Raw genomic sequence first — 12,954 nt, forward strand, 5'->3', positions numbered from 1 at the left:
CTTTACTTTTTCCTTTGGTTTATTCCCTTTAGTAACTGTATTTCATTTCTGTACCCTTTGTCTTGTATATGAGTCTATCTGGCTTGGGGAGGGGAAGGGGAAGCACAGAAATTGTAGGATTCAGCAGTAATATTCAGCAGTAATATCCACTAGACACTATATTAGAATGATATCACTTGGGGTGAGAGTAGATGGGAGGGAGAAAACTGAGAGAGAATGAGGGAGTGGGTGATAGACATTGTTCAAAAGGAAATGTACTCATTACCTGATTTATGTAACTGTAACCTCTATACATCATCTTTACAATAAAATTTTTAACAATATATATTTTTATAAAAATTAAGGAAAATATTCTATGGAATATTTAATCATCACTGCAGCTTCTCTTTGCTGGATACATGCAATATCAAATGTCACTCTAATAAATCTAATCCTGGAAGCCAAAGATCACATTCTAAGTTCATTATGTTGGCATGTTCCCAGCCCAGTTACAGGAATTTACCCCGGAGTCCACAGTGGGCTACTCTCAAGGCCATTTTCGTGTCTTTGAGCACAAAGTGCCCAAGTGGGCAGTGAACAAATGGACCTGTACCTGAGGATCTGTCCCCACAGATGGCGCAGATGTGTTTCACCAGAGACCCAGGGCTGGTAGATGGGTAATTCATGTTTCCAAGCCCAGGAAGCCCGGGTAAGGGCTTGATATCCTCAGAACTGCTGACACTGTTGACCACATTTAGCTGCAACACAAAAACAAAGCACAGTGAAGTATAGCCAGGCACAGTGAAGTATAGCCAGGGTAAACCCAACACCTCAGGCCTATAGCAACAAGGGTGCACTTGAGAAAAGACAAGCTTTATATCAAGAAGTAGATCCCAAGCACGGAAGACCTGAAACTTAAGGCAAGGAAAAAGGTACCCAAGAGAAATGAACTCATTTCTAGGAGCTAAAACCAACACCTAGCATGCAACACATCTGTATTAGTCTCTGCTTTCATTTGTTGTACTCATGAGGTTTACTTGAGCTAGAAATCCCAGAATGGTGCACCTAAAATAATGTCAGCTGTGCCTGTTAAAAACTTTTTAACAACTACTGAGTGCCAACTTAGCAGTGCTCCAAGAAACGCTACAGCCCTCAGGCCTGAGTGAACCTAGCAAAAAACACAAATCCATTTATTAATCAATAGACAATTCCCAGTGCTGCGCCAGGTTTTGAGGTCTGAAGGCAAATAAAAATGTACACCAGGAATTCACAATCAAATGGAAGAGAAAGATACACATGACTTTGGGCCCATTGAATGCCCAAACCAATTGCAGTAGCACCAAGAATTGAGCAGAGCCAAAAGGTCGTGTTTGGGAACTTGTTTGTAATGAACAGATTATGTTTTCATGAAAGCATGAAATCTGGAGAGCCAGAGACTATGTCTGCTGTTTTCTGACGAGGGGCCCAGCAAGTAGTGGGGAGGTAGTAGAGTTGGGTGGCTGAATAAGTGAAGCTTGCAGCCCTGATTACAAGTTTCAATCTACTCTCCACTCTACCCTCACGTCTCCCAGTGCTCTTGACCAAGAAGCTGCGGCTCTGCCTCCATAAGAGAAAACCAGCCAAGGCAGGCATCCAATCAGAAATACTTCTGCATGCCCATGGGGATATAGAACATTCTAGGCTTTGAGAAGGGAATGTAAAACCTAGAAGGTTTATTTCTATTCCTCAATGACTTACAGTCTCAATAGATAATGATAACACACACAACAATTAAGAATACTTATTTTTAAAAAGTTCAAATAAAAGCAGTGTGTCCAGAAGAGGCATCCATAAACCTCAGAGGGCTGAAGGGAGGACCATGGACTTCCTGTAGACCAATCTGAATTGTGAATTCTTTTCGATAAACCACAGTGTCTGTAATTCTCCAACTGAACCAAAGGTAGGATTTTTCTCTTGATTGAAGGTCTTTGAGACTAAAGGAATCATCTATAAAAACATGAACTCTAATAGAACTTGATTTGGAATCCTTCTAAAACCACTGGCTTTTCAATTCACTAAGTCAATACTTAGTGAGCATGGGAGGTGAGAGGGGCTCTGTGTAAAACACTGAGAGAGATACACAAAAAACAGGTTGGGTGCTGTGGCTCACGCTTGCAGTCATAGCTACTGGAGAAAATGAGAACAAAGAATCACTGTTCGAAGCCAGACTGGGCAGAGAAGTATGTAAGACTCTTATCTGCAATTAACTGGCAAAATGCCAGAAGTGGAGGTATAGTTCAAGTGGTAGAGAGTCATCCTTGAGCAAAAAAGCCAAGCAAGATAACAATGCTCGATAGGAAATGGACTCATTACCTTACTCATGTAACTATAACCCCTCTGTACAGTATCTTTACAAAAATTAAAAAGCTGAGCAAGAGTGTGAGTCTTGAATTCAAGCCTTAGTACCAGCACAAAAATTAAAACTTTAAAAAATAACACAGCCTTCAGCCCCTTGTTTTGAAATCAGTCACCAGAAACTAAAAAAAAATAGTAATAATAATTTGTACCACGGATGAAAGCACATGTGATAGCTGAGACACATGAAATTAAGACAAGGCTCAGGGGACTTGCAGCCAATGCTTTGTTCTGTTCTGAGGTGCTATAGTGGATCTCAACTTGGATGCCAACAGGCTAGGAGCTTTGAGAAAACTGAATATCGGTGCTCAGGCTAAGTGGTTCTCACTCAGACAGACTAAGAAAGGCTCTTCACAATGGGATTTTTTTTCAGTTCACCAGATCTCACTAACATATAGCAATGATTAAGAAGCACTGGTTTGTGGGCTGAGTTCTGTCAGAATGAATTCTAGGCAATAGCTTTACCTGACTGCCTCAACACAATAGAAATCAACACTTGGATGCATCTCATAAAATATAATCATTGAGGTTTGACAAGCCCAAGTGAGAACTCTCTAGCTGACCAGATCCTCAGAGGAACAAGAAGGATCATGGGAAGGATCATGGAGGTGACCACTACTAGCTCCAGGGAACTTGGACCATTTTTGCCTGACACCGCTCTGCTGTTGTCAGCTCTTAGTGACCACAAAAGAGTAATTATGGCAGTGCATCCATCTAGGGAAGCTTATTCAGAAAATCTCACTGTATTTTTCCTATATTTTTCTTATATACATTGAGCCTTAACTTGTTTAGCCATTTGTTCATTCAGAAACAGTATGGTGATGCTGAAAGAAAGAAGACTCAGACAGAGCCTTGAGGAAGCATGGGGAAAATATAAGTAAGCTAGGATAGTTAAGAAAGGAAAGGTCACTTGTTAAGAGATCAAGGAAGACTTTCTGAAGGAAGTGGCACTTAAGTTAGGACCCAACAGCTTGCAAGAAGTAGGTAGGAGCCAGGAACTGGTGGCTTATGCCTATAATCCTAGCTACTCAGATATGAGGATCATGGTTCAATGCCAGCCCATGCAGGAAAAGACTATGAGGCTCTTATCTCCAATTAATTTCCAAAAATCCAGAAATGGAGCTGTGGTCCAAAGTGGTAGAATGCTAGTCTTGAGCACAAAAGCTCAGAGACAATACCCAGGCCCTGAGTTCAAGCCTCAAGAATCACACAAACACACACACACACACACACACACACACACACACAGAGTCAGAGGAAGGATTTGGATGGGCCAATCAATGATGTGGGTAAAAGGTTTTGAGTACAAAGACCTGGAGGGAAGCCCAGGTACTTTTAGTGTGAAGTGCTCAAGATTGGGGTAGTAGATGAGATTGAAAGGTTGCCTGGAAGTTCAATGCCCTGGCTAGCAGGATGGATTTAGTTTGGGAGACAGAAAAGAACTACTAGAGGTTTTGGGATAAGAAAGAATGCTCTTGAATTTCTACCTTGGTGATATAAGGTGGCAGCAGCCTCAGGAAAGATTGGAGGAGACACCCAAGGCCAAATCACCTGCCCTGGCACCAGGTTAAGTACTTTGCCAGGTCTGACTAGTTGGCGCTAGATTCCAAGGATCTTGCAACCCTGGCTATCATTCCTCCACCTACATGTTCTCTGCACAGTAGGAGAAGAAATGGGGTAGAGGGTGAGGGTAAGGATGAGGGTGGGAGGGGGCAGGGGTTAGCAGGAGAGCCTCAGTCCTCTCTGCACTTATGGCTTCCTGCCTCACCTCCTCGACCAAAGGCTTTGGAGGGGCAGGCTGGCTTTCATGTACTTTCTCCTTGGTCTGAGCCAGCAGCCCTCTCTGTCAGACATTCTGATCTTCCTGACATCAGGTGATGATGGCACAGAGCGCCTAGGCCAGGTGGGTTGATGTTCTCTCTTCTGACTATTTCTCCAGCTGGTTTAGGGTTTGTGTGGGCTCAGACAACGACAGAGGGGGTGGAAGGCAGCTATCAGAATACAAACCTATTAGCTGCCTGGCCCCAGCATTTCCCAACCCTGGCTATCTCGTCCATTAGAGGCAGCTATGCTGAAATAGGCACTTCAGAGCCAGAATTCAGCAGGCAGTCTGACCTGCTGCTGCACCCTGAGAACAGGATAGACGCATATTGGCTTGTGCTCCCTGGGCACACTCAGCCAAGGGCTAAATGCTTCCTGGATGCCTCTGGAGCCGTCACAGAACATTGGGTCCCACATTTCAGAGCTGTCTTCAGCTCAAATTGTCCCCTCAAGGGCCAGGGTTTGGGTAAGCACTTCTGCTCTGGGATGCAGACCTACACGTAGCACCTTTAAATCTAGTTAGGGTCATTGTCAGAGGAGCAGTAGGCCTTGACCTCTCTCCACCCCTTCTGTACTGAGGGATCTTGATCAGATCCTTTCACTTAATAGAAATCCCTTATCAGTGGTTCTAAGTGGTAGAAGGTGGGAAAGGGGAAGACAGGAAGAGAAAGACAGACAGACAGACAGACAGACAGAGAGGACAGAGACAGTAAAAGTTGAGACTGCATATTCCCTCTGCCTCATTTAACTAAATCTGTATTTATTTAATATGCATATTGGTTTCCAAAAATGCTTTCATTTGAAGACAAGACTTTATGACTCCATGTTTTTAATTATCAAATTCGATTTAAGATCTCATTCTACATGGGTAATTTTTATTAAAATATTTACTATAAAAATATAAACATATTCAGAGAATAATAACTCAGCTGGAAATAAATATATAAGCAGAAATCAACAGGGACAGGTTAGTCTGTAGGAGTCAGGAGGTTAGAGGTCAGTCAGTGGACATCAGGAAGAAAGATTCCAAAGACTTGTAGTGTCTCTTTAGAGTCAAGCTAATAAATAGCATATGATAAATATAATGTATCACACACACAAACATACACACACATACACACATATATGTAGCCTACATCATTTTATCTGAAAGGTACATAAATATATTCCCCAATCATGAATTTGGTATTTGGAAATTACTCCACTTAGATGCTCCCCAAGGTAAGAACTGAATCATATACATTTTTTGTATCTCCAGTGACTAGCTGTGCCAGGGCCAATGAATGCTTACTGAAACAAAATTCTGTAGAACCTTTCAATAATACAATATACCTGAGCTAGTGATCATTTAGGTAGATAATGCTTATCACCTGAGAATACTATTAATAACGACAGTATGACCACCACTGCCTATACACCTTAACAAGAGCCTTTTCAGGTCATAAAGATTCCTAAGGGTCATGAGGACAAGTATCTGTAACCCAATAGAGAAAAGGAAAGTCAAACAGAAACCAACTAATGTAGTTTGCAAAAGGTCACACGGTCCCTGCCTGCACAGTGTCGTTCCATTTTCTTCCCTCCCGAAGCTAAAAAACCCAACAAGGGCAGAGAGAGACGCTCAAAGGGAGAAATGCAAAGGCATTGAATGGGAGATCCTGCTTGCTACCCCACACCAGGCACAAATCGTACTCACCAGGTCATGAAAAGGAGCTTCTGGCTTGAGGCCCTCTTGAAGGTGAAGGGGGCAGGGAAAGCAGGATGTATAGGAATAATCTGTTCCAAAATGACAGAGTCTCCAAGTCCCAGTGACTAACACCAAGTCCTTCTGTTCTGTGTCATCTGGTTAAGTTGGGCAAAGTTCTGATTCCCTGTGGTTCCGGAGCCGAAGCTCAGAATACTGTTCAGTGTCCGAGGCTGCTTGACCAGCACTTGGCAAGCTTAATATAGCTCCCAAAAGCCAAACTTGGCCTTGGCCTCTGCACACAGCCCAGTTGGCCAAGACCAAAACTTTCAGCTGCCCTTTCAACCCCGATCCCTCTGTACAGACATACGGTCCAGGAATAGCGGCCCTGCCACTCACACGGCTGTGGAGATGAATTTACTGGCTCAGTCTGACTTCAGTGTGGTTGCTAAAAGCAGCCCAGAGGGATGATGGCTGTTCTCATCCTACCCATAAGCACTGCCACTATCTCTCACCTCAGCCTGGTTCATTTCTCCAGCGATATAATGACTGTTATCTCACTTGTTTATTCTCTGGGTTCTTGCTCATCTTGACTGCTAGGATGTAATTGCCACCTGTATTTGGTGTTTATCCCCAAAATCGAGGGCAGTGTCAGGTGGCATCTATGCATAGTAGGTCCTCAAACATGGTCATTCAAATGACACTCTTGCCCTTTTCAAGGACCCCACATCATCTTCTGGTTTTGACTTCTTGCTGGTATCTTTCCACAGCAAAGAAAGTGAATGAGAAAAACTGTTTACATTGTGAAAGATGAGATATCATTGGCTCTGCCAATCTACCTGGGTGAGAATGGCATATATATGTGTATATATATATATATATATATATGCATGTATGTATGAATGCATGTATGTATGTATGTATGTATGTATTCCACCTCTGCCTGTCCCCATGTCTCTGTGCGATTGTTTCATAGGTCCCCTTCTGCTGCCCTTAGGTTTTGCTGCAGCATCTGGAACAGCACATACCTTACCTCATTATGAGTTCTCTGCATAATGTGGTATTTCCTGCACCAGATTCCTGGGGGTGGTTAGGGGAGTTACTAGGAGAAATTGTCTCACATGGATTCAGAGGCTGACAAATCCAAAGATCTGTAGTATGAGTTAACAAACTGGAGACCCCAAAATGCTGACACCCCTGAAGGCCAGCAGGATCAAGACCCAGGATAAGTCAATGTTCCACTTCAAGTCCAAAGGCAGAAAAACAAACAAACAAAACCCCATGACCTCTCAGGTGGTACACCATCCTTATTTGGGATGGGGAACTTGTTCTATTCTAGCCTTCAGGTGATTGAATGATGTCTAACCACATTGAGGTAGGCACTACCTATTTAATTGTCAATCCTATCCCAAAATATCATCACAGAAACACCCAGAATAAAGTTTATCCAAATATCTGGGCACCCCATTACCCAAACAAGTTGACCATCATAAAGACTACCAATTCTGCCCCGAAGTAGGCTATTAGTGTGGGCAGCACAGACTGGTTGTTATACAGGAAGAGAATGAGGTATAGAAGGTAGGATTATTGTTCCAAATTATTCACTTCTGATGCCAAATATGCTTGAGCTGAGTCTTTGTGTATCCCACAGGAATGAACACAGCCTATTTCCCTGCCAGCCATCATTGCTGTTGGAACTAGCTACCCAGTTTTCTTCAGCCACGAGGGAGGCAGAGGCTTCACTGGGGTGTGTGAATTTGGTTTGGTCTTTTCCCCTCATGTAAGAGACCATGAGAAAAGCAAACTCCAGTAGATGTTGCTGCTTCAGCCTGTGACATGACAAAGAGACTCCTGATAGCCTTAAGCTAAGACCAGCTCACCCAGCATCCGAAGCACAGCCATCTTTGTCACAGACTTGTGAGTTGGATGGCAAATGTTTATTGCAAACTCAGAGATGAATGCTTGTTTTTGTAAGCATCAGTGAATTGCGAATCGTTTTTTACGTGGTCTTATTCTAGCAGTAGCCAACCACTCCAAGGAGGGGAAGAAGAGTGATCTCAGTGTGCCATTGTTAGAGGAAAGAAATGGTATTCTGCTGTCTCATAGCACTCACAGCAGCAATCTAAGTCTACTGTGTGCACACAGCAGAAGGCACTCAGGGTTATGGTAAAGTCCCCCTTGAGTTACCATGAGAGCCAACATGTGTGTATTATGATGTCTTAGTCTATATTTATCTATGTGCCATGTCTGTCTGTTCCCAGTTGAAAGATAAGTTGAAAGCTCTTAGAGAGCAAAGAAAACATCCTGATCATTTCCGTATCCCCTTAACAAAAGCACATGGTACTCTATGGCTTTGATACACAATAGGAATCAGGAGAATAAAGAGGGTCAACTTGTTGATGACACACTTGCCACTAACAGACACTGAAATCACAGCCAGAACTAGAGTATTCAGCCCACCAGGGAATCTCCTTTGGGTAAAGTCTCTTGGGCCACAAGTCATGGCCAGTTCCCCAGGACTTCTCAGCTAAAAGCATGCACAGTGCAATGAGGCCCTGTCTGAGGGCACTTGGCAGACATTCTGTCTCCTGCTGCCACACAGCGAGCACTTGCCAACTGTTAGGTCTACCCCTCAGGTAATCTGGGGGAAGCCACTAAAGATGGTAGAACCATTGGAGGGAAAGGACACCTACCTGAGAGCTGGGTGGGGCGACCAAATTGATTCCTGGTGGGGCTGCCAGTGCGCCTGAGGGAGGGCCCATGGCTGAAGTGATGACTCGGTATGGAGAGCCTAGGGCATTGAGGGGAGTTCCTACTGCACTCAGAGTCCGTGGGGCACTCACGGGGGTGTCCGTGTAGCTGGGGTGGCCATCCATTGGCTTCCCTGTGGACAAGGCTGCTGATGGACTCATGGACGTGGAACCAGTGTGGCCTGGGGCACCTGTAAGAAGAGCACCGGTGATGACAGGTTGCGGGAGGCAGGAAGGTGGTACTTGTAGGGACAGAGGCCCACTCCAACTTGACTTCCATTTCTAGTATCTTTTCCTTCCCTTTGGGCTTACCACCTGCACACTTGTGAACCCCAGGTGTGCATAGCTAAATCATGCTGGTGATCTGCTGGTGAAGGCAAGCAAAGGATACGTAAGAGAGAAGGTTTGGCCTAGAACACAGATCAGAGTTCAAGGCCAACCTAGGCAAAAAGGAATTTGAGAGAGTCCATCTCAATCAATGGTGATATTCATTTGTCATCCCCAGCAATGTAGAGAAGTATAAATAGGAAGATGGCAGCCCAAGATAACCTGGGCATAAAGCAATACTCTACCTTGAAAAGAACCAACACAGAAAGAGGCTGGAAGGTATGGATCAGATACTAGAGCACTTGTCTACCAAGTGCAGGATCCTGAATTCAATCCCCAGTACTACCAAACAGAAGAAGAAGTAAAAGGAAGAGGAGGAGGAGGAGGAGGAGGAGGAGGAGGAAGAAGAAGAAGAAGAAGAAGAAGAAGAAAAATGTATACATATATGTGAGTGCTCATACATGAAAGAGAAAATGTGTAAGTGAACAGGAAGAAGAGGAGAGAGCCAGGCACCAGTGGCTCACCCCTGTAATCCTAGCTATTCAGGATGCTGAGATCTGAGGATTGTGGTTCAAAGCCAGCTCAGGCAGGAAAGTCCGTGAGACTCTTATCTCCAATTAACCACCAGAAAACCGGAAGTGGCTCTGTGGCTCAAGTGGTAGAGCACTAGCCTTGAGCTGAAGAGGTCAGTGCTCAGGCCCAGAGTTTAAGCCCCATGACCAACACAAAAAAGAGGAGAGGGTGGAAAGAAAGAGATAGATACTTATTGAGAAACAGGAAAGACAAGCTTGGGTACTGAGAAGTACAGAATTTTTACCAAGGTAAGGAAGTTGCTTAGCAACCTCATCCTCAGCCAATAAAAGTAAAATGTCAAGCCTGCCGTCTCTCTGACTGGCCAAACAAGGGAGCAAATGCTTGGTGTGTCCACCCCTTTGCTGCTATGCCAGGGTATCCTCCCATTAGCAACCCTCTTCAGAGAGAAATGGAAACTTGGAATGAATCATTGATGATGGTTAATGCTCACCCATGGGAAAGGAGTCATACAAAGCTTTGCTACTTCTCAGAGCGGGACCACTATTTGAAGTTAGGGAGAGTAGCATGCAGTCCTGTCCCACTCTGGTCTCCCCCACAGTGGGAACAATCCTCATTGAAATGTGGCTTCTTTTCTTGAGTGGAGGGATATGGTGCCTTAGCCTCACAACTGCAGAGTATTCAGACACCTGGCTTGTTCTTTGTCTAAGGAGCACTTCCACATGCTTTCTCTGCTTGGCTGTTAATTCAGACAGGCTGCTGAACAAGGTCAGCAGGGGACTGGCATCCAAAGGACTTTAATTGACACTTTCCTGTCATCTCCTCTGCTGAGCAACAACAACAAGAGCTAATATTATTGAGTAATTGGCACAAGCCAGAGTTGTCAACACTTTACATATAGAGTTCATCAGCACCACTTGGTGGCTGGCACTTATTGTTCCTACTTTGCAGATGCAAAACCTGGGAGACAAATCATAATAACTCAATCGCTATGTACATATGACCATACAAAATGATGCTAATTGAAGTGAACTCCAAGATATGGAAACAACAGGTCTTTGTTCTTTTTCTTTTCTTTCTTTTTAATTTTTCTTTTTTTTTTTTTTTTTGGTTGTTGACCTGTTATCGCCAATGTACTGTATCTAGTTCTTTCTTCTTATTTTATTTCATTTTTCTTTTTCAATTGGTTTATCCTGGCAATCACTGTCTTTGATTCTGGTACCCTGTGTCTTATATATACATTAATCTGATTTAGGAAAGGGAAGGAGAATAACAAAATGCTGAAACAAGGACAAAGGATGACCCATGGCAACAATGATACTCAGAAGACGCTATGTCAGAAGTGAACTTTACAACTTCAGGGGGACATGTGGGAGTGAGGAGTAGGGGAGGAGGAAGGGATTGTGGGAGAAAAAGGAGTGGGTAACAATGTTCTACAAGAAATGTACTCGTTACCTTACTCATGTAACTGTAACCCCCCTGTACAGCATCTTTACAAGAAAATTTAAAAAATTCTTACTGCAACAAAAAAAAAGAAAAAGAAAAAGAAACCAAGTACTTTGTCCAAGAGAATACGCATTTGATGCCAGGGGAAAAAAACAGCAGGTCTGGAGTGTAATCCTACCTCTTCTATAACCTACACTGTGTGGCTGACTTCTAGCAATTTCTCTCAACAGTCCTACCTACCCAATCAAATGCTTGGCTTCCCTATGGATTCTGACCTGGGCCTATTCACACCCTTCCCCCTCTTGACTCCTGCCCTTCACAATTCTGGTTCCCGTCAATAGAACCCCAATCCATAATCCTTGGCTCTTTCTCATACACACTACTCTGTGGTTTGCTAATACATATTACATACACTTGAACTGTCATTGACATTGTCCAAAATACTTTCACATAGCAACATTTGGGAAGAGATTGGACGGGAAGGTATTTTATACCTGTTTGGTTGGTACAAAGCTCTACATTTTAACAGATGTAGAAAACAAGGTATTAGACATGAGATTGCCAGTGAGTGGGGACCCAAAATAGCAGCAGTCTGTTTGGATGGGAAGTCTTCTCTGCTGCCAAAGCCCTCTCAGGCTTTCTCAATGGAGAAGAAAAGAACTGGTTGGGAGAGGACAGTATATCAAAGACAAGCCTTTGTCCCTGGAGGCTCAGCCTGTGGCCTAGGGTGGGAATGAGGGAGAAAAGATGCTTTAGCTGATGAACTGCTGCAGCTTGAGGGCAGCTCAGCTCAGACTGGCAAAACCAGCCTCACAGCCTTTCCCAGGCACTGACTAGGCAGCTCACTTGGACTCAAGCCTTACCGGAGAAGGCTGGCTGGCATTCAGGACAAAGGCTGCATGGCTTCTGTGCTTGAAGGAGAGGAAAAAAAAGACAATTACACTTTTTTTCATCTTTCTCTCTCTCTTTCATTCTCCTCCCCACCCTCATTCTTCCTATCTACCCCCTTCCCTTCCCCGAAAATCTGTGATGATGGAAGTAGAGAAAAGCAGGGGAAGATTGATAATCAACCTCATTATCACCAGCATTATATGTAATTATAGCAAAACCTCCCTCCCCTGGATCAATTGAGAGAAAAATCAGTCTAAATTCGTGACAAGTTGGCAGATTACTTTTAAATTACAATTTCATTACTTCTAAGTCACACACGTGAATAGTTTGTGTTTCAAGTACCACAAGCTAATGGTTACTAAGTGGGGATTTTATAAAACCTACTTTAAAAGACTCTTTTATAATTAATACCCAGTTAATATGCTAATGACGCTCCTACTATGGTATTTAAACTGCATGAAAACAGATGGATCTTAAACAGGCTCCTACCATTGTATTGGCCTATCAAATCTTTTCCTTATTATTTTCATGTGAATGAGCAACTACAAAGTAGTTTACATATACTATGACCAATGTAATCACCACTGTAAATTAAATTAGTAAGACTACATTGTCATAAATTAGTAAGACTACATTGTTTTTGTTCTGAAACTAGAATTCGTGGACACTTTATATTTTTATTGTGAAAATACTGTACAGAGGGGTTACAATTACATGGGCAAGATAATGAGTACATTTCTTATCAAACATTGTAGCCTCCTCCTTTGTTTCCCCTTCCCATCCCATCCTCCCCACCCCACCAAAGTTGTAAAGTTCGTTTTCAACATAACTACTTGTACATCTCATTGTTGCAATGGGTCCACCTATCTATTTAAACAATTTGTTCTTTCCCTTCCCCTCCACAAATTATACCAACATCAAATACAGTGAAAGCAGGGGTTATACTGTGGGGGAGGGACATACAGCAAAGCAACAAAGAAATAATCTTATAAATGTGTTAGAAACAATCGCATAAAAGAAAGAAAAACATTTGAATACCTATCTTAGGGTTCACTTCCCTAACATCAACTTATCTGACCTTTTCTGCTTGACTCAGACATATACTAGATATTGCAAATAAGGGAAACCATGGGA

General features: G+C 43.2%; 1 protein-coding gene across 2 annotated transcripts in view; it reads right to left on the reverse strand.

The window, feature by feature from the left end:
- Positions 1-12,954, reverse strand: part of Rxrg (retinoid X receptor, gamma) — a 43,925-nt gene that overhangs the window by 20,533 nt on the left and 10,438 nt on the right. Inside the window, exons 2-3 of one of the 2 annotated variants that reach the window (XM_013021764.1) lie at positions 8,569-8,816; positions 593-737 (exon numbers count right to left, since the gene is read on the reverse strand). In XM_013021764.1, coding sequence (XP_012877218.1) covers positions 593-737; positions 8,569-8,816 — 393 coding nt within the window. Of the gene's footprint in view, positions 1-592; positions 738-8,568; positions 8,817-12,954 lie in introns of those variants that run through there. The other variant, XM_013021765.1, reaches the window with a different exon arrangement.

Source organism: Dipodomys ordii, unplaced genomic scaffold (genome assembly GCF_000151885.1).
Source record: "Dipodomys ordii isolate 6190 unplaced genomic scaffold, Dord_2.0 Scaffold57, whole genome shotgun sequence".
Taxonomy (NCBI): domain Eukaryota; kingdom Metazoa; phylum Chordata; class Mammalia; order Rodentia; family Heteromyidae; genus Dipodomys; species Dipodomys ordii.